General features: G+C 46.4%; 1 protein-coding gene across 1 annotated transcript; it reads right to left on the bottom strand.

Annotated features, from left to right (window-relative positions):
* MTMR10 (myotubularin related protein 10) lies at window positions 1-27679 on the bottom strand. Its single transcript, XM_087703965.1, has 16 exons — window positions 27483-27679; window positions 25380-25440; window positions 20536-20672; window positions 17062-17134; window positions 16356-16498; window positions 12570-12660; window positions 10342-10510; window positions 9434-9521; window positions 7639-7727; window positions 6385-6515; window positions 5121-5190; window positions 4375-4445; window positions 3790-3959; window positions 2612-2782; window positions 2071-2253; window positions 1-721 (listed from the first exon to the last, which is right to left on the bottom strand). Exons 1-16 carry the CDS (start codon window positions 27534-27536, stop codon window positions 122-124), a joined length of 2301 nt encoding a protein of 766 aa, XP_087560091.1. The 5' UTR covers window positions 27537-27679; the 3' UTR covers window positions 1-121.

The raw sequence follows: 27679 nt of genomic DNA, 5'->3' as shown, positions 1-27679 counted from the left end.
TTATGAAAACACGAGGATTTTGCCTTTAAATACTTTGTGCAAAAACATCAAATATAAAGTTCTGGCTAGCGGTGGTCGAATTAAGACCGACGTTTCTTCGGTCTCCGTTCGCTCCCAGGGGTTAGTCTTCGTTGGCAAGGGTCTCGGTGGACAACCAGATTTTGGCACCGCTCAAGAATTTGCTCAGAGGCGTGCCCAGGATGCTGCGCCGGCAAAGGTTGCCCACGGGGGAGAATGGAAAAGCGGAAGAGAGGAAGTCGGGCGTGGCGGGGCCGTCATTGAGCCCGTGGGCTCGGAAATACAGCCGACTCTGGTCCTGCTCGGACGCGTTGGCCAACAACGGGGGGTTGCCGTTGTGTTGCCTCAAGCCCCGGCTCAAGGATTCCACCTCGTCGGCCAACAGAGAGATCTTGTGGAAGGCTGTGATGGAACCGCCGTGCTTGATCTGGGCCTCGGGGACCCAACGGAAGTAGCAGAGTTTCCAAAGTTTGATCTGCGTCCCGGAGAGGCGGGGTAGGATCACGCCGTGAAGGTCCGCTGGCTTGGAGAACCAGTCTCGGAAATACTGTTCCATGCCGTTGGTAGTGTTGTCCATGTGATGAAGGAAGTCGGGTCTTAGTTTGAGGATGAGGGAGTTCCTTCTGGGGAAGAAGTCTTGTTCGTTGATGATGCCGTTCTTGAGGGAGGACGGGAAGCCTCTGAGGGTTGAGCTGTAGTTTTTCTGGGGAGAGAAAGGGGGAATAAAATGGGTTGTGTTTCCCATTGTTCACTGCACCAGATTATGACGAGATCCATGCTAAGTGAATCAAGAAATGCAATTAAGGAAATTGCAGGTATGGCCCATGGCTATCGAGTCCAGAATTCTGCACGTCCCCCCGCAGGGGGAAGTAAGACCTCTAGCAACATATTGAGATCCCATATGACCATGAAAGATCTGTCAGGAAAGGCCAAGTTCATCTGTTGTTAAGGAGAGGCAGACAACGGATAGCAGTGATTCTTAACCTTGGCAACTTTAAGACATGTGGACTTCAACTCCCAGAATTCCCCAGCTAGCACGGGGAATTCTGAGAGTTCAATTGCATAGAGAGAGAGTAAGAGATATACAAGCAGTGATGGGTGAAACACATCTAAAGTCTGCAACAGGCAGATAATATTATGAAGAGGCTCAAATAGACACCTCTGCCAGGCCTGCAATTATATTCCTTTTAGAATTTTGGCCTGCCATACTTTCTCTTATTTCATTATGCTGTTTCATTAGTATAGTCGATGGGATGGGGGAATAGACAGGAGTAGGATTGTGGAATGTATTGTTATCATTCTTTCCTAGAAGACCAAGGTCGTCTTTTGTCTCCGCACTTTTACACCTGACCGGAAGCAGCTGGGTGTGGATGCCAGCGTGGGAGAAGATTGGACCATGTGATGGATTGTGGGTGTGGGGGACAAGATCATGAACTTTTAACTGGGTGGGATTCTGATGTCATTTCCAGCATTGGGATTAACACAGATGTGCTAAAATGTCTGCTTTATTAAATTGGAACTTTAAGGATCGTTTTAGCAATAGCAATAGCAGTAGACTTATATACCGCTTCATAGGCCTTTCAGGCCTCTCTAAGCGGTTTACAGAGAGTCAGCATATTGCCCCCAACAATCTGGGTCCTCATTTTACCCACCTCGGAAGGATGGAAGGCTGAGTCAACCCTGAGCCGGTGAGATTTGAACCGCTGACCTGCTGATCTAGCAGTAGCCTGCAGTGCTGCATTTAACCACTGTGCCACCTTGGCTCTGTTTTGCCTTGGACTCTGATTTAATTCTACATGATACTTGGAACGCTGACAACCTCCCTAATTCACAGAAGTATAAGAGTGGGGGGGAAAGTCCAGCACAATCAGGCCTGCAAAGTTGTTACGACAGCAGCCAATCTCAAATCAAAATAACCTTCGCCCGGAGCTGGTTTTCTGATCCTGACGAGTCCCACACAGACCACCCAGTAGGGGTCATAGGAAGGAAATGCTTTGAAAGAGACTCACCTAAATGGGTGTCCTATAAATCAGTCACTTTGCCCGTCCTTACCTTTGATCGTTTAAAGGATTTCACGGTCCCGTTGCACACACAGGGTGTGCTCTTCCCAATGTACAGGGGGTTGTGGAACAGCAGGCGGTCCCGCGGTGTGAGCTGAAGGGACCAATCCCAAACGGAAGGGAATTTCAGGCCTTTCTCGTCACCCAGCTGGATATTTTTGCTGATGGCGAATTCCTGGAAGCAACCAAATGAAAAGATGTCAAAAGATGCGCAACCGAGGCTCCCTTCCTGGAGTTGAGATTTAAGTCCACTCTAAGGGCCGAAAAAGGTTAAAATCAAAGTCCAGCAACGTCACAATCCCACAGCACAAAAGGTTCTGTGCCTCACACACTTTCCTTGAAGGGTGTAAACCACACAATGGAAAAAGCGCCACTGAACCACAACATGCCATCCTCAGAAACAGCCGTCCCACCTGTAGCTACCACGACAGAAACTCTCCTGCCTCCAGGTAAGGCCAAGCGCTTGACACATTTCAAATGTTGCCCCAATGGCTTGGCCCTTCTTAAACCGGTTGGCCGTATGTTGCACCCACCGTGCTCTGCTTCACTCTCTGATGTGGAGAATTGAAGAGGAAAGTACCAAACAGTGAGATGCGTGTGCTGTCGAACAATATGGTCAAGTAGGCTTCGGAAAACTCGAAGGCCGACGGGTACTGCTCAAGCAGCTGCCAGACACAGTCAAGGAACACCAGGAACAAAGGAGACTAGAGGGAGGAGACGACAACTGGTTAAGATACAAAAAACCCCTGCAGAAACTGATTGCAAAACAAATAAAAAGCTTCTTCAAGTTGAGTTCAACTCTTGTTGACTTCATGGACTCAACCATGAGTTGGCAGACTTTTTTAATGATTGAATTGAATTTATTGCATTTATATGCTGCTCTTTTCCCCGAAGGGGACTCAGGGCAGCTCACAATCCAAGTCAGGGAAGGGGGTACAGATAAGGGATAAAAAAGACGAACAAAACAATACATAATTTAAAAGCACACAACAACCATACCATTCGAGGAGGGGGGCAAAAGCTCTTTAGCCCCAGGCCTGTCGGAACAGCCAGGTTTTAAGGGCTTTGCGGAAGGCCTGGAGGGTGGTGAGGGTTCGAATCTCCACGGGGACCTCGTTCCAAAGGGTCGGAGCAGCCACAGAGAAGGCCCTCCTCCGGGTAGTCGCCAGTCGACACTGGCCGGCGGATGGAATTCGGAGGAGGCCTAATCTGTGGGATCGAATCGGTCTAGTGGAGGTAATTGGCAGCAGGCGGTCTCTCAAGTACCCAGGTCCAATACCATGAAGGGCTTTATAAGTGACGACTAGCGCCTTGAAGCGTATCCGAAGACCAATAGGCAGCCAGATGTCCTTTCATACTTCCTAGTGTCCCCAACAGCTGTGGGATTTCTCTCTGGTTTCCATCCAAGCATGAAGCAGGTTTGGCACTCTATATATATTTGTTTAGTGGGAAGATCAAGATAGATTCACTAAATTCCACCCTTAAATGTCTTGGTCCAAGCATTTTTCCATTGATTGTACCTGGACTCACAAGAACTCAAGCTGCAAACAGGATTGTCAATGCACGCTGGGTTTGTCCCCTGTTCCCCCGTGTCCCTTGCCCACTCTCCCCTCTTGAACTCATCACATCATTACCTTTTCTGGGTGGAGAAATGCCTAGCTAACTACCCCTAGATATTTCTTCAAGTTGAGGTTTTTTTTCATCCTATTACCTCTTTGTCAGATTTCTTCAAGTGATTGCACCTGTCCAGAAACGGGTGTCCTGCCATGACCCACTCCTTCTGAATCAGGCTCTGAAATCCAGCGATGGTCCGAAAATGGGGATCCAACATCACTTGGATAAGAGATGCCACACAGCAGCTTAGGTCTCGCCCTTCTTCCTCTGTGGAAGAACAGATGCGTTGTTAACACAAAAGTGCTTTCCGGGGTTGTGTAGCTTAACCAGAGTCCCTGCTCAACAGGCGACCCTCAAGAAATAGGAACATCCGTTGCGGAGGAAGTTTCATGGACATTGACAGAAACCAGCTTCAAATGCCCTACACGAAGGTCAACAATTAATGCAATTAATCTGGTTTAACGTGTCTCTATACCAGATGAATGATGGATGAGAGAAGAACAGAGTTCTGTTCATGGCATGGAGTGAAGATAAGTCTATGCAAAAGAACTGGAAGAATTAACTCAGATTAGGGTGTCAACACTCCCTTAAGTAATTATTTTTGCTATAAATGTTTAATTAAGGCCACATAAAGGATGTTAACATGAGCATCGACGTGAGTTTTCAAAACAGACTAGCTTACCTTGCAAAATTACTGAAACGTGTTTGCTGTCCAGCATGTAGACCAGTTCTGCAGAAAGCTTCAGGAAGATTCTAGATCAAGAGATCCCCAAAATCTAGATTACTTTAGATGGACATACAGCTCTAATTATCACACGTCATTTCCAGAAAGTTTAGCTTTAATGCCTGGCAATGCGGATTTCCCCAGAAAGAGATTCCGGTTTTCAGAATTAGGGTCTTCTACAATTGGTGACCATAAGAAAGGCTGAGCGCCAAAGAATGGAAGCCTTTGAACTCTGGTGCAGGAGAAGACTCCTGCGATTCCTTTGGATTGCAAGGCCATCCAACCGGTCAGTCCTAGAGGAAATCAACCCTGACCCTCTTTAGAAGATGAAACTCAAAGACTTTGGCCAGCTAAGGAGAAGGAAGGACTCCCTGGAGAAGAGCCTCATGCTGGGAACGATGGAGGGCAAAACAAGAAGGGGATGGCAGAGGAGGAGATGGCTGGATGGAGTCACCGAAGCAGCCAGCGTGAGCTTGAATGGACTCCAGAGGATGGTAGAGGACAGGAAGGCCTGGAGGAACGTGGTCCATGGGGTCAGTGATGGGTTGGACACGACTTCGCAATTAACAACAACTGCTGTAGGTAAGGTTCTTTCTGTGGATCGTTTGCAAGTCCTATAACTTCTAACTCTTTAATTGACATTGTTTTTATGGGAAGTGGCCCTCCAGATTTCCTGGAGAGAGGATTCCAACCACTTTACCTACCTCACGTACTCTAGCCAACGCGAATTATCCAACAAGGACAGCCACTTCTCCTCCGTTTCTTCAAAAGGCTCTGAGAGAGAAAAAGAGAAATTATTTTCAAATACCAGCATTACAGAGTGAGAGGACTCTCTTTGAAAAACAGCCACAGCACAAGAGGTTCCATGTTGCTTAATCATGAATGAGGAGCAGTAGTGATGAACACGTTCCTTAAAGGCTTGCGTGCAAATCCCTCCAGTACTTTCAACTAAGTGTTGTGGCCCACCAGCGGCCAGAAGAGCTGGAAGCAGATTCGGACAGTGAGGAGGTTGGGGAGGAAGATGGGCCAGTCCTGGAGTCTGGGGAAGGCTCGGATGAAGGCTCTGTGTCGGAGGCAGAGAGGGGGGCAGAGCCATCCGACAGTTATCAGCTGCCTTCGGAGTCAGACATCAGTGAGGCAGAAGAACAGCTGGAGCCTGTTCCCAATGTGCGCATGCGCAGAGCTGCCAGACGAAGGGAGCAGCTAAAGAACAGGGGTCGACTTGGGAGTAAGGCCACAGGGGGACGATGCATGGCCCCTCCCAGAGGAAATAAAAGAGGAGCGAAAGGGGAGTGGAGTTTGCAGGAGACAATTAGTTCACTTAATTGGTTCGTGACTCTCCGAGGCTCCTTGCCAATTTTTGCAGATATCATCCTGGCAGCTCTCCAAGCCAGAGAAGGTCTGTGACCGTAAATCCTCCCTGGAAAGACTTTGCTGGATGTGAATGAGCGGAATTCACAGCAAATTAATAAAAGGGTTTTTTGTCAGGACAAAGAGTTTGCTTCATGCTCTCGGGAAACCTCTGTCAGAACATTAAACCTATGGGTGGCCTTACTAAAAGTATGGTAAATATTAACCAGATTAATTTTTTGCCCCCCAAATAACGCTGTGTATAGATATTTAAAACCTTAGGCCGAGATGGGAGTCAAATCTGGACATTCGTCTCCCAGGTGACATGAAGGAAAGTGGAAATGATATTGCAATCCTCCAGCGGTTATGTTCTCTGTGTCTTCAGAATTAAAAATAATCTGGGGTATATATTTAGAAAACACGGAAGAAGCCATTTCTTCTTCTTATCCCACGACTTATAAGATTGGAGAGTGGTTGCCACCAGATGCTGCTCCGTGTTATTTCAAAAATCCTTTTTGAACTCGTCTTTAAGAAGTTTAACATGTTTTACATCTGCTCATCTCAGATTTTATGCCTCTTTGGCAACACAAGAACCAACCCAGGTTCAAAGGGCATTACCATTCACACACAACTGCTTCAGTTTGAGAAAGGCCATCTGGATTTCTTGAATATTCGGCAGGCATTTCTCCAGGTCAGATTTGTAAACGTCGCTCCTCTGGGGGTGGCTTCTGGTGACGGCGTTGCAAATCCTACAAGGAAAAGGAATCGTAGCAAGGACATCTTTAGAAAGTGTCTCGTGACAGCTTCGCCCCACAGCTGGCCCCCAAAGCCCCTTCTCAGCCCGGAGTACAGCTGCAAGCTCGCCCTCCCTCCCCCAAGCTGCATCCTGTGGTTGGGCACACCCAACCGCAGGCTCAAAAAAAACCCTGCTAGGAAGCACCAGATGGGCACAGAAAGGGGCGGGTGGGTAAGAGAAGTGACCCCCATCACACCGTACTTCAGAACCCAGAGTCAACTCTCTAGTCTTTCTGTGAAGACTTGACAATGTGAAACAGGGTTAAATGATTTATGAGGATATCCCTTAAAGTCAATAAATCAGTTCTCCTCAATTTGATGCTCTAAAATCCATCCATCCATCCATCCATCCATCCATCCATCCATCCACATATCTGCAATTTTCACCACTGGTTATCTGGAGGGAGATGGTGGCTTTAAGAGGAGCCCATCACACAGGATGATAGGGCTGGAAATCCATCCATCCATCCATCCATCCACATATCTGCAATTTTCACCACTGGTTATCTGGAGGGAGATGGTGGCTTTAAGAGGAGCCCATCACACAGGATGATAGGGCTGGAAATCCATCCATCCATCCATCCATCCATCCATCCACATATCTGCAATTTTCACCACTGGTTATCTGGAGGGAGATGGTGGCTTTAAGAGGAGCCCATCACACAGGATGATAGGGCTGGAAATCCATCCATCCATCCATCCATCCATCCATCCACATATCTGCAATTTTCACCACTGGTTATCTGGAGGGAGATGGTGGCTTTAAGAGGAGCCCATCACACAGGATGATAGGGCTGGAAATCCATCCATCCATCCATCCATCCATCCATCCATCCATCCATCCATCCATCTGCAATTTTCACCACTGGTTATCTGGAGGGAGATGGTGGCTTTAAGAGGAGCCCATCACACAGGATGATAGGGCTGGAAAGGACCTTGGAAGCCCAACTCCTGCCTTAAACCATCTTGGTCAATGGTTGACCTCGCTTTTATTTTGTCTCTCTCTGCTTTCATCATCTTGGGAAGAAAGTTAGATTGAAAACATGATAAGTGAAAGCCAGCCACCGCAATCCCTACCGTTGGTCTATTTTTCGTTGCTGCAGGCTGTCCTTGATGTGGGCCATCCTCACCAGAGCGTTCCCGTTGGAATGGTTCCAACACCACATCTAGGAAACCAAGGTAGAGGGGGTTAAGTCCCAGGTATCCCAACGGCATCTTATGAATCCGTCTTGGTTTTCAAGGGATTGTAACAGATGGAAGATTCAGAAAGCGCCTCTGAGCTGCTGAAAGTGGGTTTTTCAGGGGCTCAATAATAGGGCAAAGAGTAGGGGACCTGGAATGATTTTTGGGAGGGCTCTTGACCCTCTTGGCTACTGTTTTATTTTGTCTGTCTGTCTGTCTATCTATCCCAACACACCTTCATTCTTTTGGTGTTGTTTTTTTTGAATTTTTATTTTAAACACATAAACACATCAACAAAAACAAACACATGACTTAAAACAACATAGGAACAAGAAGTTCCATCATATAGCAATAGCAGTTAGACTTATATAGCATTGGCTGAGCCGAAATGGGTGGCCCCATGGGTGTGTTTGTAAAGTGTTGGTGTGTTGCATTGTGAAGTTGGGGGAAGAAAGATAGCAATAGCAATAGCAGTTAGATGTATATACAGCTTCATAAGGCTTTCAGCCCTCTCTAAGCGGTTTACAGAGTCAGAATATCGCCCCCAACAACAATCCGGGTCCTCATTTTACCCACCTCGGAAGGATGGAAGGCTGAGTCAACCCTGAGCCGGTGAGATTTGAACCACCGAACTGCAGAACTGCAGTCAGCTGAAGTGGCCTGCAGTGCTGCATTTAACCACTGCGCCACCTCGGCTCTATTATACAGCAGTTCTGTATCGGTTTCTTTACAGTTAGTAAAGAACATTTCTATCTTGCATTCATGGTCTCCTTAATCGTTATCCATTTTTATGTACAATTCTATTTTTATTTATACTTAGCCATTTATACCAAAATATTGTTTACCTATATTGTGCTTTATATTCTTACTGTCATTTATTCTCTTACGTACAATTATAGGTATACATTCACATAGTTATTCTTTTTCTTTGCCATTCTTATACTTTTGTTATTCCATTTAAAAGGTTATAATATACAGTTTTGAATTGCTTTGTTTACCATCCCTAGCACCTGTTGTAACACCACCTTATTTTCCCTTTCTTTTCTCCCTCCCTTCCTTCCTCTACTTCCTTCCTTCCTCCTCTCCTTCCCCTTCTTTCTTCCCTTACCTCTCCCCTACTCCTACCCTCTCTCTTCCCCTTCCTGCCCTCTCTCCTTCTCTTTCTCTCCCTTCCACCCTCCTCTCCTTCTCTTTCACACACCTTCATTCTGTTGTATGCCTTCCTAGTTGTCCTCAGAGTAGGGGAAGGGTTAATCTAGGGATGTGTTTCTCAACTTTGGTTGCCTGAGGATGGGTGGCTTTCAACTCCCAGAAATCTCCAGCCAGCATAGGAATTCTGGGAGTTGAAGTCCACCCATCTTCAAGCTGTCAAGAGTGAGGGACACTGATCTATGGTGTCAAAACATCAAGAACCAGACTGCTCCCTTTCCAACTAACAGATTTAAGAAGCTTATGCCTTTTAATAAAATTTGTTAGGAAATACCAAACTTTTGATTTTTTTCTGGATCCCAAAGTGCACTGCGGGGAGTGGGGGGGAGAGGGGGGAGAAGCACAGCCCCCCCCAGCTAAAAGAAGACAAACCCATCTGACCAGCCTCCATTTCCTTCAGTCTGATAATCCACCCCACTCCCTTCTGTCTCTTTTGACACTTGAGAAAGAAAAGGCCATCGCGCTTCATCTTCGCACTTACTGGCATCCGTCGTCCGGTGAAGGAGTAAGAGTACAGCTTCAGATCTTGATCCGCCAGAGAGGAGGGGACCACAAAATATTCTGGAAGACTTCAGAAAGGAAACAGGAAAAAAAAAGAAAACACCACTCATCTTTGAAAGTGTAAAGTCAGTCACTTGAATTCCAACCCAATGTTCTCCCCGAGAGCCTGAAGCAAAGTCCTTGTCCCGACAAAAACCCCTTTTATTAATTTCCTGTGAATTCTGCTCATTCACATCCAGCAAAGTCTTTCAAGGGAGGATTTACAGTCATAGACTTTCTCTGGCTTGGAGAGCTGCCAGGCCGATCTCTGCAGAAGTTGGCAAGGAATCTCGGAGAGTCCCGAACCAATTAAGGGAACTAATAGTCTCCTGCAAACTCCACTCCTCTTTCGCTCCTCTTTTACTTCCTCTGGGAGGGGCCATTCACCGTCCACCTGTGGCCTTACTCCCAAGTCGATCCCTGTTCTTTAGCTCTTCCCTTCGTCTGGCCACTCTGCGCATGTGCACACTGGGAACAGGCTCCAGCTGTTATTCTGCCTCCCTGATGTCTGACTCTGAAGGCAGCTGATAACTGGCATACAGTTCTGGCCCCCTCTCTGCCTCCGACACAGACCCCTCCTCAGAGCCTTCCCCAGACTCCAGGACCGGCCCAGGTTCCTTTCCAACCTCCTCGTTCTCCAAATCTGCTGCCAGATCCTCTGGTCAGTGGCGGGCTACAACACCCAAGTTTTTAAAAATAAGGAGCCTTAGAAGACGTCTTAGCCCCCCAAACACACTTTCTCCTTCTGAACAGACATGGGTTGTTATCTCTGAAGGGAAGAGCTGATGGGAAGAAGAGGCGGTGTGCTACGTTTCCCAGAGGTCCTGCCACTTTCTTATCGAGATTTACCTGGTGGATATCATGTAACCTTCGTTCACGGAACAGACGCGCCATTCGGAGGCTCCTGTCCTCTTGATCTCTCTATCCCAGTCGGAGAAGGTTTCAAAGAGGGGAGTTTGGTGATGAATACCATAACCACCGCCTCCTCCTCCTGGGTCTATTCCATTCACCTTTTTTGCTGTAAGAAACAAAGCCAGGAAGAGTATTTTCATTTCAGAGGAGTGGAAACGCACCGAGGGACGGGGTTTTAGAAGAAAACCGACAGAGATCAACATTCAATGTGGTGGTTTTTAACAAAGGAGAATAGCAATAGCAATAGCAGTTAGACTTATATACCGCTTCATAGGGCTTTCAGCCCTCTCTAAGCGGTTTACAGAGTCAGCATATATTGCCCCCACAGTCTGGGTCCTCATTTCACCCACCTCGGAAGGATGGAAGGCTGAGTCAACCTTGAGCCGGTGAGATTTGAACCGCTGAACTGCAGATAACAGTCAGCTGAAGTGGCCTGCAGTGCTGCACTCTACCCACTGCGCCACCTCAGCTCCTATTTCTTAGACATATATACAGAATCAGCCTCTTGCCCTTCCTTCCTTCCTTCCTTCCTTCCTTCCTTCCTTCCTTCCTTCCTTCCTTCCTTCCTTCCTTCCCACTTAGTTAGCAATAGCAATAGCAGTTAGACTTATATACCGCTTCATAGGGCTTTCAGCCCTCTCTAAGCGGTTTACAGAGTCAGCATATCGCCCCCAACAACAATCCGGGTCCTCATTTCACCCACCTCGGAAGGAGGGAAGGCTGAGTCAACCTTGAACCGGTGAGATTTGAACCGCTGAACTGCAGATAGCAGTCAGCTGAAGTGGCCTGCAGTACTGCACCCTAACCACTGCGCCACCTCGGAGAAGATGAACTGAAATACCGTAAACCTCAGTGAGGTTTTTTTTTTAAAAAAACTGCAGTGATCATCAGGCTAACTTTCCCCAATTCTTTTTACTGTTTCTCCCGGTCTGGGGCTGTGACTTTTTTGGGGGGTTTTGCGGGTCCGTTTGCCCATCTGCAAGTTTCTGATAGGACCAAATGTCTTCCATAACTTCATGGCGGAATCGGTACGGCTCATGTTAAAAGTTGGGATGGCTCCGTTTCACTTGTTCCTAGAATAGCTGCGTCTAATACAGAATAAAACTAATGAGTTGACCTTCAAATCACATCATTCCTGAACTCCAGAGATTATTCTGAAGGTCTTCAGTGAAGAAGTTCTAGAAGTAATGAAACTCGTAGACATTTAGACACCCCAACGACATTTCTAGAAAATGGAAGTAACTGATAAGGTTGGCCACTAAGTGGAGATGGTTGCCACTCAACTCAACAGGAAGAGCCAAGATCTGGGCACAAAGTGGTTGAGTCTCCAGAAGACAACCTTGGAAAATCCTTCTGGCCCAGGAGAGAAGCCAATCACCAACCGAAGGGAGGACTTATTCAGATGCCCACTTAACCAAGACACATAAACAGAAAGAACTGATACATCTGTGGCTATCGAATATTCTCTGTGGAGTTGGATTCTCATTGATGACATGACCTAGTTGTCAGGGCTGCAGCCATCTTTTCTTGTGGATCTTTGGCCTGCCACACTTCCTATTATTCTACTATGCATTTTCCGTTGTGGGGGATTGTACGGAGTTAGATGCTATGTAGCCATAACAACATTCTTTCTTGAAAGCCAAGGTCATCCTTTGTCTCTGCACCTGACCGGAACTGGATGGGTGGAACTGCCAGCATGGGAGTGGATGATTGGACCATGTGATGGACTTGTGGATGTGGGGGCAAGATCTTGAACTTTCAACTGGGTGGGGGAAAACCGGGAAGCTTTCAGATTCAGGTTTTCCCAGATGTGCCAACGTGGCTCTCTTAATAAATTGGAACTTTTGAGCCATACTTTGCCTTGGATGTGGATTTAATTTTGGATGCTATTTGGAACCTTGACACCAGTTGCATCCTGAAACACCTGCAAGAAAACCACCGAGCTCAGAGACCACCAAGAACTCTGCAAACTTCCAACCTTGAGCTACAGGGATTGCCTTCTATTAAATCTTCCTCTGCGTTACTTTTACCAAATCAGATGAATACAGAAGAAAGACTATCCCTGGCGGCTTCTTGGCACCAGCAAATAACTTCCGTCCAAGTTAATCTCCAGGATTCGATTTAAAAAGACCCCCGCACCTGGCGTCTCAAAGGGTCTCCCTTACCTGGATTGTGATATTTCTTGCCCACATATTCAAAGGCAAAGAGGAGCTGGAGGTCTGCCGGTTGTGAGTAGTGTGCTATTGCAAGACACACCTGAAGAAGAAAGGAGAAAGAGAAAGAACCTTTAGATGAGAGCAAGCTAGCCAGAACCCCTTACACATTATTTTCCCGGCGAGAAATTACGAAGAAGGGGCAGAAAAACAACCACGAAAGTCAGCAGAAATGGGCTGCCTGTAGGAATGCTTGCAACTTTGATTTCCTTCCCCACACACCCAGTGGGGGGGAAAAAACATCTAACTTGTTAGCTATTGATGCTCACAAGGGCAACTGCACACAGTAACGCCTTTGTCATGGGTTTTAATGATGCCGCATCTTATTAGTAGCCAAGGCTGCCAATGGCTTCCATTGTGTGTCGTGGAAAAGGAAAAAAGGTCAACATTTCTTTTCCCGTCTACCGAGAGAGAAAATATTTCAGGGATTAATCATGTTCTTGTTTTTTTTTTTTCTGAAGCGCTTAGGGTGCAAAAGAAAAGGGAAGCTTGGGGGAAAAAATCTTGGGTTGAAAGTGACCGCCTCAACTTTCAGTTCCTACTTTCTGAGAATTCAGCAGCCCAGATGAAATAAGCTGAGAATCAGGGTTTGGGGGGGTGTTTAAAAAAAAATCATTCCTACAGGAGATCCAAAGGAAAAAAATTGTGCTTTCTGTGTCCCGCACCACTCAGCTGGACTCTCTTTGTAGACCAGGGGTCTCCAACCTTGGCAACTTCCAAGACTTGTGGATTTCAACTCCCAGAATTCCCCAGCCAGCATAACTTACTCTCTTGTCATCCCTTCCTCTGCAGTCTCTCCACTTAGATCAGAGGTCTTCAAACTTTGGCCACTTTAAGACTTGTGGACTTCAACTCCCAGAATTCCCCAGCCAGCATAATTTACTCTCTTGTCATCCCTTCCTCTGCAATCTCCCCACTTAGATCAGAGGTCTTCAAACTTTGGCCACTTTAAGACTTGGGGACTTCAACTCCCAGAATTCCCCAGCCAGCATAACTGACTCTCTTGTCATCCCTTCCTCTGCAATCTCTCCACTTAGATCAGAAGTCTTCAAACTTGGCCACTTTAAGACTTGGGGACTTCAATTCCCAGAATTCCCCAGCCAGCATAACTGACTCTCTTGTCATCCCTTCCTCTGCAATCTCTCCACTTAGATCAGAAGTCTTCAAACTTGGCCACTTTAAGACCTGTGGACTTCAATTCCCAGAATTCCCCAGCCAGCATAACTGACTCTCTTGTCATCCCTTCCTCTGCAGTCTCTCCACTTAGATCAGAAGTCCCCAAATTTGGCAAATTTGGTATTCAAACTTGGAATTCTGGGAGTGGAAGTCCACAAGTCTTAAAGTTGCCAAGGTTGGAGACCCCTGTGGTGGACAACCTGCTCTGTTTTCATCTCTCCTCTGGAAGGCTATTCATGCAATCATCTGCCCCTTTCTGGAAGATCAGAACAAGGCTTAGATTTGATATTCAATTAAGCCTAGCTTATTTGATAAGTCAATAACGCGGTCACGTCAAGTCATTAATCCCAAATCAAAACGAACCACATCCTGCCTTCAACCATGTTTACTAGGCCTGGAGCCTGAATAGCATCAACACCACCGCAGGGGACCCAAGAGAACTGGGGCGAGCAGAAACACAGGCGTGAGATGGAAAGCTGAGAAGATGTCTCTGGCGTGGACCTCATCTAAAAATATCCTGCAGCCGATCGTCAAAGCGGCTTCCAGGTTGCTCCTCAGGCAGATGGTTGTTAAGAAGGATCAGAGCCACATTGATCTTATTCTGATGGCTGAAAAAATCAGCCGTGTGCTGGGAAAAAGAATCGAGCCAAAAGCTGGTAAGATGTCTTGGAGGATTAGAGGAGGGTCAAAGCCTCCTGTTTACATGTTCCCTGGGATGAAAAGAATTATGTGTTTCCTGCATTGATTAAATCATAAGGAAATATGGGAGCTGCCAGGACTTTTCTCTGTGCCAAGAAACTAACAAGCTAGTCAACCCTTGAGGATATCAAACTAAATCTTGACATGGGAAGCAATCCAAAATATACCAGCTAAGGACATGTAACGCTTGGCTTTTGCCCAGATTTCTAAGCTAATCATCCACCATGTTAAAGGTAAAGGTTCCCCTCGCACATATGTGCTAGTCGTTCCCGACTCTAGGGGGCGGTGCTCATTCTGTAAGAGCCAGCGCTGTCCGAAGACATCTCTGTGGTCATGTGGCCGGCATCGTGGCACGACAAATCCGCGGTCGACTAAAGAGCGCCCGATTAAACCGCGTCGCTGACATCATCAACAGGGCGACAACAGCGAGCGCGGAAAGAAGGGCGCTTTAAATAGCGCTTTGAAAGCAAGCCGATTCAACTTAAGGTAAGGGTTAGGGTTAGGGTTAGCTTTAGTGTTAGGTTAAGGGTTAGGATTAGGTTTAGGGTTAGGTTAAGGGTTAGGTTTAGGGTTAGGTTTAGGGGTTAATTTTAGGTTTACAGCGTGCTTCTGTCTCCGCGCTGTTGTTGCCCTGTGATGACATCAGCTACGCGGTTTCGTCGAGCGCGCTTTAGTCGAACGCGGTTTTGTGGTGGAACCGGCCAGCATGACAATGCCAAAGGCGCACGGAACGCTGTTCCCTTCCCACCAAAGGTGGTTCCTATTTTTCTACTCGCATTTTTTACCTGCTTTCGAACTGCTAGGTTGGCAGAAGGTGGGACGAGTCACGGGAGCTCACTCCGTTATGCGGCGCTAGGGATTTGAACCGCTGAACTGCCGACCTTTCCCGATCGACAAGCTCAGCGTCTTAGCCACTGAGCCAGAAATAATTATTTCTCACTCCTGGACACGTGTAAGTCTTCCATTCCGCTGTTGGTGTGCGCAGAAGTTCACAGAAGTACGTGATTTGTACACAAAAGGGCCCGAAGTAACACAACCCAGATTATTTGCACTGTACGTGTTGTGAGTCTGGCCAGGGTCAATATTTGGAAACACCGACGTGAGGAGCATGCTGACAGTGCCTCTCTGTATTCTATGCTCACATTTTGTGAGGGAGGGGGGAAAAAATTCTATTTTAGACCATTAAATAAGATTAACTCGGTCCATGTCTGCTTCAGGATGTTAAGATATTTACAGTTTCCAGCAGCTGGGGAGAAAATAAAAAAACCCATCCTTGCTTAAACACACAGCTGTACGAGAAATTTAAACCAAGGTGCCAACTAGAGGCACATACTACATTCAATGATCTTCTTGTTCTGTTTTTTTTCCCCTATTTTTTTTAAAATCTAAGCTCAAAGATTCATCGGGGAGGTTTTATATACGTGCAGGAGGAGGTTGAATGATCTGCCAGGAAAATCCTTGACGCCAACCAGTGAGGAGAAGCTACTTGCGAATTTTTACAACTGCTTTTCTGAGGAACGGAGGATGAGAGGAGAGTCGATCCTTATCCCAGATCTCAGTTCTTGATTGATTATTTGTTTGTTAAATTTCTATTATTCGATGAGTGGAGGGAGCCCCCTTGTGGAGTACTGTGGAGCCATTACCATAGCAACTCCACTGTGCTGTACAGTAGAAGCCATTTGAAGGCACAACAGGCTGTATCTTAAGCAAACACACACCCCAAGGGGTGTTAGGGGTGTCTTTTTTTAAAAAAACATATTTTTAAACATATTTTTCTCATTCCCGCCGTTGCAAAAGCATTTCCTTCATTCAACATTTCCCTCTGCCTGCTGTTTCGACTCTAGATATTCGAGATACAGGTACCTTTTTAGCACTTTCCGGTCCGGCTTCATCAAAACGAAAACGGACAATCCGAAAGTCCTTGCAGTAAATAATCAATTCCGTTGGGTTAAACTTCAGCTTCTGGTTGGGGCCCAGGACTTTCTGCTTCCTCTTGGTATCGTTCACTGCGGAGAAAAGGAGGGAAGAGGCGCGAGAGATCGTAACTTTCCTTTAAAACAAAAACATATCAAGCTCATGCCTTATAAAGGCTGTTAAAATGGGTTTTTGTTTCTGCAATTTATCCATTTCTGCACTCAGTTCCTAACTAGTAGAGCGTTTTAGTAACTCACTAACCGATAACTTGGCATTGCCTGGGAATTTATTTATAGGGGGAAAATATCCGGACCAAACGTAATTTCTAATGTTGGGTTTTCTCCCTTACCAAAGGGAGCCCCCTTGTGGAGTACTGTGGAGCCGTTACCATAGCAACTCCACTGTGCTGTACAGTAGAAGCCATTTGAAGGCACAACAGGCTGTATCATAAGCAAACACACACCCCGAGGGGTGTAAGTGGTGTCTTATCCACACAGTATTTGTTTCCAGAAAATAAGTCATCTGTGTACCAACTTTGGTTGAAATTGCTCCAGGTATTACAGAGTTATGCTGGAACATACATACACACACAGACATGTACATACATTTATATATATATATATAGAGAGAGAGGATAGATTGATTTGTCCTTTACCTGTGACAATTTGCTCTACGCATGTCAAGGCAACATCGTGTTCTCCGAGGAGAAGATTTCTGTATTGGAACTTCTGAAATAGAAGAAAGTAAATCAGGATAAACACATGCAGGTCGTTAATTTTAATTGTGTCTAGCTGCACAAAGGACAAAATTAGCTAGGTTATGGATTTTCTTTGGGGGGGGGGGGAGAGAAAATGCTATTAGATGTCCAGACTCGCCTTATAGGGAAGGTGGGCATTATTTTAAAAAATAAATAAAAATAAAATATTATAGTTTATTGTTCTGTGTCCCCCCTTCACCGCTCGTTAAACAGACGACAGGCAAACAAACTTAAAAGGAACTTTCTTTATCAGTTCTCGGCTCAGACTGGCTGCGAGCCCAAAAATAACATAAATACAAGTCTCCGACAAGAATGCAAAACAAAACTCTTACAAGCAATGCACTTCTCCAAGTGTATCCTTGAATCAGGGTTACAGAAAGCCAATCACTTCTCCAAGTGTCCTTCAAATAAACCACGACCGATGATCAATCAATGTTGCACGAATGAATGAACGTTGACTCCTGCAACCAGGGCGTGACACCATCCGTCCTTTTATCTCCAAAACCCCACTAACGAGCCCCAGCTGCATCGTTAATCTTGCATCCCAAAAAGACTCACAGAAGACTGCTGCTGAGTCACAACAGTTTATATACAGGTAGTCCTCGACTTACATCAGTTCATTTAGTGACCGAAGTTACAACGGCACTGAAAAAAGTGACTTATGACTGTTTTTCACACTGTTGACTGTTGCAACATCCCCATGCTTGGCAACTGATTCGATTTACGACGGTTGCACTGTGCCGGGGGGCCCACGGGATCCCTTTTGCGACCTGACGAGCAAAGTCAACAGGGAAGCTGGGTTCACTCAACAACTGCAATTATTCACTTAACAACGATGCCAATAAAGGTCAAAACAGTGGGGCAGAACTCGCTTGACAACCGTCTCACTCAGCAACATAAATTTTCAGCTCAATTGTGGTCGTACGTTGAGGACTCCTGCAATTCCCAGTGTCACATATATTACGATTTAAATTCGAAGAAAAAAAGTTGTGGTTTTTTGGTTAAGATTGCCCATCCCTGATTCCTGGCTGTTTGGACTCGCAGCTGATGTGAATGCAGCTGCCCAGATACTGTCGGATTCCAGATTTCCCATCTCAAAATCTCAACCTGACACTGGGATTCTTTCCAAAGTCATTTGAAAGCACTTCCTGTGGTTCCATTCTTATTTATACTAGCAGGTCCTTATTTAATTTCAGCGTCTAGATCAAGTGTTTCTCAACCTTGGCAACTTGAAGATGTCCGGACTTCAACTCCCAGAATTCCCCAGCCAGCGAATGCTGGCTGGGGAATTCTGGGAGTTAGCAATAGCAATAGCAGTAGACTTATATACCGCTTCATAGGCCTATCAGGCCTCTCTAAGCGGTTTACAGAGAGTCAGCATATTGCCCCCAACAATCTGGGTCCTCATTTTACCCACCTCGGAAGGATGGAAGGCTGAGTCAACCCTGAGCCGGTGAGATTTGAACCGCTGACCTGCTGATCTAGCAGTAGCCTGCAGTGCTGCATTTTAACCACTGCGCCACCTTGGCTCTAGTTGAAGTCCGGACATCTTCAAGTTGCCAAGGTTGAGAAACACTGGTCTAGATCCATATTGCAAAGCTTTATATAAGGATATTTCTAAAAAAAACAACAACCTATGTGCAGAATCCTAGGGCTACCTGGGATCTTGGGGGGGGGGGTCTTGTAAGCCCAACCCCCCCTCCCTACCCCAGGAGCTTATATATTTTAAAGATCCCCTTTTCTTTTCTTTAAAAAGTGCTTGCTTCCTTTTCTTTCATCCTCTCCCCCACAAAAAACAAACAAACCCCTAAATAACTATCTGCCTTTGCTAAACTTCCAAAGAACAAATTCAGGGAAGCGAGTTAACTAGACCAGGCAGCAAGAAGCTTGCAAAATCTGGAGACTTTCGATCGGGGGGGGGGATTTCCCTGCGCTGTATTGCAAAATTAAGAATTGCACAGCAGGACTTAAAAAGCCGAGTTCAAAGAGGGTTTCCTCTACTCGTCTACGAGAGGAAATCTCCTCCTGGCCACGTGTGGGGATCCCACACATGGGGCTATTACAAAAGAGAATGGGGAAACCCAGTTTAACTGCCAAGTTAAACCCATGTCAATTAACTGGAGAGAGTGGGAAGGAAAGGTAGAGGCAAGGAGGAAGAGAGAAATACGGAGAAAGAGGGAAGTAGAAGGAGAAAGGAGGAGTGGGAAGAGGAGAAGGAGAGAGGTAGGGGGAGTAGAGAAGAGAGGGATGACAGAGGGAAGAAAGGAGGTACGGAGCAGGAGAGAGGGAGAGGAGAGAGGGAAGTAGAAGGGAGAGGAGAAGGAGAGAAAGGAGGAGTGGGAAGAGGAGAAGGAGAGAGGTAGGGGGAGTAGAGAAGAGAGGGATGGTAGAGGGAAGAAAGGAGGTACGGAGCAGGAGAGAGGGAGAGGAGAGAGGGAAACAGAAGGGAGAGGAAAAGAAGGAGAGAAAGGAGGAGTGGGAAGAGGAGAAGGAGAGAGTAGGGGGAGTAGAGAAGAGAGGGATGGTAGAGGGAAGAAAGGAGGTACGGAGGAGGAGAGAGGGAAGTAGAAGGGAGAGGAGAAGAAGGAGAGAAAGGAGGAGTGGGAAGAGGAGAAGGAGAGAGGTAGGGGGAGTAGAAAAGAGAGGGATGGTAGAGGGAAGGAGGTACGGAGGAGGAGAGAGGGAGAGGAGAGAGGGAAGTAGAAGGGAGAGAAGAAGGAGATAAAGGAGGAATGGGAAGAGGAGAAGGAGAGAGGTAGGGGGAGTAGAGAAGAGAGGGATGGCAGAGGAAGAAAGGAGGTACGGAGCAGGAGAGAGGGAGAGGAGATAGGACGGCGGTGAAATAGGGTATAACATGAGTGTATCGAAAGCAGAAGAGCAAAGGGTAGCTGTTCTGGATTAAGGAGTGATATAATAATGGACAATTCAAAATAATTTCTGTTTAGATGTAATGGTAGACTTGTGCTTATATGTATGAAATTAAAATAAGATAATAAACTTTTTCCCAAAAAAACAACAATCCAAAGGTGCTTTTTCAAAAGGCAACTGGACTTCCGTGTTCTTTCCCACCCACCCACCCTTGAAAATGTTTCACTTCGCTTCCAAGGAGCTTCTCCAGTTCTGACTGAACTGACCCCTTGACTGGAAGTCCTGGGACGGATGTGTGTGTGTGTGTATGTGTCTCAGAGGAGAAGTGAAATGTCTTCAAGGGAAAAAAAGCAAGACAGTTTCTGTTGACTTTTGACACACACACACCCCAAAAAAGAGAGAGAGCACTTTTAGGACAACCTGGAGGATTGAGACATTTTGCCAAGTTAAACCACAGTTTCTGGGTGACCCCCCCCCCCTCTCTGATCGTGGCATCCGACCGACCTGAAGAGGGAGAGTGTCGTCTGTAATGAAGGATATCTTGAAATTGCTGCAGACCAGTTTCCCCCAGAGGTCGTATTGACTGGTGTCCGTTGCGATGCATTTCCTCACAAAGTTCACTTCGTTGACCACAATTTCGCCTGGAGAGAGAAAAGAAAGTTAGTCGGCTCCCTGGATGAAATCAGCGGTTCTTTTTTTAAAAAAAACATATTTTTTTTATTACATATTTATAAACAAAAGCATTGTCCGGGTTTCCCCCTTTTTACATCTCCTGTTATGCATAGTTCATTTTACATCATATTTTCATTTCGCCTTTCAGTCATCTTATTTTTATGTGAATGTATATCTATAACTGTAAGAGAATAAATGACAGTAAAAATATAAAGCCTAATATAAGTAAATAATATTTGATCATAAGTAGCTAAGTTTAAATAAATAAAGAAATGTACATAAAAATGGATAACGAACAAGATGATTATGAACGAAAGATAGAAATGTATAGTAGGGAAAACACTAACTGCAAAGAAACCGTTTCGGAACTGCGGGATGATATACGATGGAACTTACTGTTCCTATGTTGTTTGTAAGTTATGTGTTTGTTTTTGTTGATGTGCTTATGTGTTTAAAATAAAAATGTATAAATATATATTTAAAAAAAGAAATAATTGAGCTTTACTCCTCTTTCATAAAATGCCAATCCAAAAGAATAGTTTATTTTTAATATTTTTCTATTCCCCGACCTCAAACTTATAAGGACCGAAAGTGAGAAAAAATGCTCTTTCAGGAACAATTCGATTCAATCTGAAAAGTCTCTTTTTGCAGGTAGTTGAACATTGTCTAAATTTAGCCGCAGTCCGGCACCATTCTCCTTCCGTTTTGCAAGCACAAGCTGTTCCAAGCACTGAATGATAATCATGTGCAAATGAGTCAAACATGTCAGAGGCAAAAAAAAGAGGCTGAATTTGTTTTCCAAGGACCCAACAACACCCAGCAACACAAATTATATCGGCAGAATCCAGACCAGACTTAAGAGCCTCGGCGAGAGGCATGTAAATCAAAGAACACAAATAACCCAGAACAAAGATTTGCTGGGAAACTGGAGCTCTGGCTCAGATGCAAATTATTAAGAAGCGGAGGCAGCATCTGAATTTCATAACACATCAATGTGTTTATTTATTCATCCGGATTTATTAGATGCTGCGTTCCTGAAAGGAAAGGGAGCGATTTAGCTGGGCAGAGGGAAAGAGAGAGAGAGGGACGGGTTTTGGCAACGAGAGAGGCTTCCAGTCTTGGTTACAATGATCGAACTCAGATTTGTCCTCATTTAACACCCGACTTGAGCATCGTCCTTCTCTAACATCAACCAGGAAATTCCAGAAAGGTCTAACACAGGAAATATCAACATGTTAGCATCTGACATAAAAAGGCTGGAATGCGGAGCTGAGGAGAGATGAAAAGAGGGAGGGAGGGGGAGAATATGGTAAGCCTTAAATTTGAAGTGGGGCTCATGGTCAGTAAACGGAGTCAGCCTTGGGGGGTGAAATAAGTCGCGGTTCCCTTCTGTAAGTGGGTGGAGATCTGAACCCCAAATGCTTCTGAACTTCATTTACGCCATTCACTCTGCAGAAAAGATTTGCATGCCGAAAATGACCTATAATAGGAGCGTATTTGCATTTTCTGGGTGGAATGAAGGCGTCTGCCCCAAGCTTTTGTGTTTTCAGGATCCTTGAGGTTGAAGGAGAATAAATGCACTTGTTGATTTGACCCTCCTGTTTTAACAAAATAACTGGTGGGAAAGGAAATTCCAGCCAAAGAATCTGGCTTCTGCAAAGCCACCCTTGGGCTGCAGGGTTATAAACTTTATATCTGCTTAACGTTCGACAAGAGAAGCAAAGGAGAAAGAAAGGCCTTCCTTTACTTGACAGTGGAGAACGACAATTACCTACCGATGTTAAAGCTTTGTTAAAGGAACGTTAAAGCCTTCCCTTTGCTCATTCTTTAGGCCAGTGGTTCCCAAACTCGGCAACTTTAAGACTGGTGGACTTCAACTCCCAGAATTCTCCAGCCAGCAGAGTTGGGAGTTGACAAGTCCACAAGTCTTACAGTTGCCAAGTTTGGGAACCACTGCTTTAGGGAAGTAGAAGGGTAGGATCAATCACAGCTCACAGATCCCTTCTGCATTTTAGGCTGATGTTGTGCAATTCTACGGTCAATGTTTTGATGGGTACGTTGCCAACAAAAATATCTGATGATGTCTAAAAGGCACAGCGAAAGTCCATTTAGTAAGCAATGAAGAGGAAAGTCCTCTATGGACCTCGCATTCTAGGTCAGGGGTGTGTGTGTGTGTGTGTGTGTGTGTGTGTGTGTGTCTTCAAACTTGGCAACTTAGCTAGCTGAGGAATTCTGGGAGTTAGAAGTCCCAGGGTGGAAGTTTGAACTTTCAGATTTGCAAGACTGACGCCAGCTCTGCCAGGTAAAACCAGGCGAGGGGACACGGATTAGACTGACTAATTCTGTTTGATTGGAAGGTTACCGTAAGCAAATCTTGGGCCTCTTGCGGATTTTAGCTGGCGATCCTGGACACACAGCAGTCCGCTAGGATTGTATAATATTTGGGTGGGAAACGTGCTTAAAACCCTAACTTTACAATCTCCTGCCAATGGAGCTTTGCTGTGGTGACCTCATGGAGATGCCCACCAAATGCAGAGAAGAGCAACGAAGAGGATGAGGGGACTGGAGGCTAAAACATATGAAGAACGGTTGCAGGAACTGGGGATGTCTAGTTTAACGAAAAGAAGGACTAGGGACAATGATATCCCTAGAATAAAAAGGAGGACATGATATCAGTGTTCCGATATCTCAGGGGCTGCCCTAAAGAAGAGGGAGTCAAACTATTCTCCAAGGCACCTGAGGGCAGAACAATCAGCAATGGGTGGACACTAATCAAGGAGAGAAGCAACTTAGAACTAAGGAAGAATTTCCTGACAGTTAGAACAATCAATCAGGGGAACAACTTGCCTCCAGAAGTTGTGAATGCTCCAACACTGGAAGTTCTTAAGAAGATGCTGGACAACCATTTGTCCGAAATGGTGTAGGGTTTCCTGCCTAGGCAGGGGGTTGGACTAGAAGACCTCCAAGGTACCCTCCAACTCTGCTATTCTATTCTAAATATTCTTGGCCATCTTATGGAAAGAGTTTACCTGCAGAAACCTTGAAAAAGCTGAGGATTAATTCAATAACTGCAGATCTAACAGGCTTCACGAAAAGCATTGCAAAAGTGGGGAGGATATGGTTGCAAGAAGGGAGGAGGGAAACGGCCCACTTGTGACCTTCAAGGCTGCCAGAATGAGATAAGGGATCAGAGTTAACTCAAAAGGGGTATTTTTTTTGCTTTTGCCCAATCATTCAGCATGAGAAAGCCCTCTTCTCCCCTTCAGGCAACTGAATTTAGGAATATCTCTCTCCAGCTCACAACTGCCTCCCCCTCTCCCCTTGTTACGCAACCACATTCCCCATAAAGGCCACGTTTCTCTGAAAAATTACATCATCCTTTTAAAATTTATGGCCGGCTTGGGATTTTCAAGATAAGGTGCCTGCCTGGACAAGATTCCTTTGAGATCTTAGCATCTGCTCCCCCTCTTCCCATTGTCACTACTAGGAAAATCCACGGACATAGGTAGAGAAACCAAAGGCATCAATGCAAGAGAGGGATAAGCATGGGAAGCTCCTCTCTGCTGGTGGCATGATTATTTGGTTAAAAGTTTGCTCAAGTAACTCAAAAGTCACTCCCAAAATTCAAATCTACGCAAATCTGTGCAACTGATAGGCTAAGCCAGTGTTTCTCAACCTTGGCAACTTTTAAGATGGGTGGACTTCAACTCCCAGAATTCTGGGAGTTGAAACCCACCCAAGTTGCTGGCTGGGGAATTCTGGGAGTTGAATTCCCCAGCCATCTTCAAATGACTAGCTGCGGAATTCTGGGAGTTGAAGTCCACCAACTTTAAGCTGCCGAGGTTGAGAAACACCGCCACAGAATTCTTATTCCAACCGACCATTCAGAGCAAGAAAGCGTTAAGAAAAAACATCTTCAACACTCAATGCTCTCTTCTCAACTTGCATTCAACTCTTTGCAGGTTTAATGCAAAATATCTGCGCATCCAGAAACAGCCAATGAATATTGGCAGACATTTGTTAGATTGTCTTTACTGTCTCCCCGATTCGTAGCAGCAAGCAGCTTCTCCGTCTGCAATGAGCTTTGGGGGATTTTATAGCAGATAACCGAGCAGCTGGGGAGGAGAAAATCCCTCTCCTTTGCACCGTCAGGCTGAAGCAGGCACAATCCTCCTCCATCCCCGTGGGTTATTTGCAGAAGTAAAGGTCACAAGCCTGCCGGGCGCTTTAATTTTGCGCCCAGTGCCAACTGGCAAAGAAAGGAATATAGCTCTCTTTTCTTCCTTTGTGGAAGTGGGAAGAAGCCGTCTGCTTGAAAGCAGATGATCAGGTTTGGCGAATAAATCCCAAATATGCATCGTTTCAAAAGGACCGTTTCTGAAAGCCAGAGGGCCTTCGAAGGGAGAAAAACAACTTGCCCTGGACAGGTGACCTGTTGCAATAGGTAGAACAAAGAGCCACAGAGGTACAACGTTCGTGCTTGGCCAGTCAAAGGAAGAGAGGAACGTTGTGGTTTGTGAAAAGGAGCAACAAACACCGGGGAAAAAAAGAGGAAAACAGGGCCTTAAGGAACAACCGGAGTCTTGCAATCTCTTAAAAGGCTCAGAAAAAAATGTTCCGGCTGAAAATCCTGTGGGGTTCAAACACCTGTCCTGACACCTGTCTGGAATGTTTACCTGGTAGGAGGGCAGGCTCCAGTTTCTTAAGTCGGGGCTCCGGAATGATCTTGTCTTCAGCCTGAAAAACAGGAGGAGAAGGGCAAAAATATGCCACAATAAATAAAATAAACTGAATTCAGGTCATCCTTGACTCGTATAGCGACTGTTTGGAATTACAACAGCATTGGGGGGGAAAAGTCCTCGCACATAGAACTTTTCCTGCATTCCCAGACGTGATTTAAAATTTGGGGGGTTGGCAACTGGCATTTTGGATGCTTGCAGCATCCCGGGGTCACATAAGAACCAACTGCAACCTTCCCACCACAGAAGTTGGGAGGGGGGAGCCAGATTCACTTAACGACAAGGTGATTTACTGAGCAGTTGCAGTGATTTGCTTAACAACCATGGCCAAAAAAAAGGTCGTTAACATTGGGCATGACTTAGGTTAACCACTTCCTGGCTTAACAGAAAAACTAGTTCCAATTGCGGTTGTGCGTTGAGATCTACCTGCGCTGGGCTGGCTGGGGATTCTGGGTGTTGAAAGTCTTAAAGTGAAGCAACTGTAGGGACAGAGCAACCACAGAATTCCAGAAAGGACCACCGTAACACTGGAGCATTAAGTGATTCGTAAAAGTGACCCAGCCGGTTTGAGCCACTCTGGTGTCCGCCTTTCCTTTGTCTCTCCGAATTTTCTTTGTGTCCCTTCTTTTAAAACCAGCCAACTCCATCCAAAATGTTTTGGAATTCAGAGGCTTCCCCCAACAATAAAGCTTTGCTGCTTTATTTACCCTCAAGGCTCTTTTCATTCTGAAGTACCCTTTCCAAAAATAACTCCTTGGCTTGTTACAATAATTAGTTATTTGCACACTTTGAGCCTGAGAATCAAAACAGGGCATTTCCGGAAATGAAAACCCTAATCCAGGAGCATCTTATTTTTCCAAAGAGGGTCTCCGGTTGGGTTTTGAACCTCGGGCGAACCCTTGGGTTGACTTTCTGGTGAATTTAAAGAGCTGGAGAATTTAAATGAGGAGGAGCTGCACATCCACAAGGCTAAATACGAATTTTACTTTCCAGGGCGTTTATTTCATTAGGCGACTATGACCCAAAAAAATATAAAAACCTCCACCACCTCTTTCTTTAACGTTGCAAAGGCACAAAATCCCTGCAAGGCAAACTCTGTGGCTCAAGGTGTGTTTATCCCTCAGATCTTATCAATCGAATGGACTAACTTTCTCCCCCCCCCCCCACTTTTAACTTTTCAGAATTACCACCTGATGCTTGGCTGGCCTTTTCTCCTGGCTAAGCGGCTCTTAAGAAAACCAGCTTTGCCAACAGGAATAAACCGGCCCTGCTAAAGAAAACCCATCCACATTTTTGCAGTGTGTGTCTGTGTGTTTGTGTGTGTGTTTGTGTGTAAACACAAGATATTAAACTGGAGATCTCCCTGGGTTGGAAGTGGTCCAGCCCAAGTATCTCTATGGCCAAGCCTGGAAATAGAGGGGCTGCTTCCAAAGAGACCCCCACCCACCCACCTGCTCACCATCCAGGACAAGGTAGGGGGCTTAAGTGAGAGGGGAACCCTGGGCTTAGCACCCACCCCGGGTGGGGAGTCTTCCCCATCCTTGCAATCGCGGGGCTGACTGCAATTAATGCGGGGGGGGGCTGCCCAGAGAGGGGGGGGAAGGAAAGGGGGGTCTTCTTGTGGGGGAGGGGGTCTTCCTTTCAAGGGACCCAGGGATCACCGAGGGAGGAGAAGGGGGGCGTCTGGGCGAGCAGGTGAGTCACCGCCACCTTTTGCAATTGCAGAGGAGGTTTGTGGGGGGGGGGGGCTTTTAAAGACCCCCACCCAGGGGTGGGCATGGAGCGGCTCGACTGCAAAGGGAACCTTCCCCCGGGTGGGCTGCGAGGGTCTGCTCGGATGGGGGGGGAAGGGTCCCTTCCAGCCCCCCTCCTGTCCCCGCACAGGTGAGTCTCTCGGACCCGGAGGAGGACGAAGGGAGGCGGGAGGGAGAGCCGACCCCCACTGGGCAGCCCCGGGCCTGGAGGGAAAGAGGGGGGAACGGGGGGGAGAAGGCCGTGGGGCGCGAGACGGAACCCTCCCCTCTCCCCCGCGGCGCTTACCTGCGGCAACAGGTACGACTTGAAGGTGGCTTTGGGGGCTCGGAGGGAAAACATGACGGCGGCGGCGGAGGCGGCGGGTCCCCAGGCAGGCAGGCCGGCCCTGGTCGCTCTCCCCGGCAGCGCCGGGCGGGGTTCGACGCCCCACCTCGCTGGGCAGGGCCGCGAGCGCGCCCCACCCCTTCCCCGCTCCGCCTCCT

This window comes from Thamnophis sirtalis, unplaced genomic scaffold (genome assembly GCF_051295495.1).
Source record: "Thamnophis sirtalis isolate CommonGarterSnake01/CBP01778 unplaced genomic scaffold, rThaSir2_p1.2 scaffold_2, whole genome shotgun sequence".
Taxonomy (NCBI): Eukaryota; Metazoa; Chordata; class Lepidosauria; order Squamata; family Natricidae; genus Thamnophis; species Thamnophis sirtalis.
Note: the sequence above shows the minus strand (reverse complement) of the source record. Positions and strands in the feature narration are given on the sequence as shown.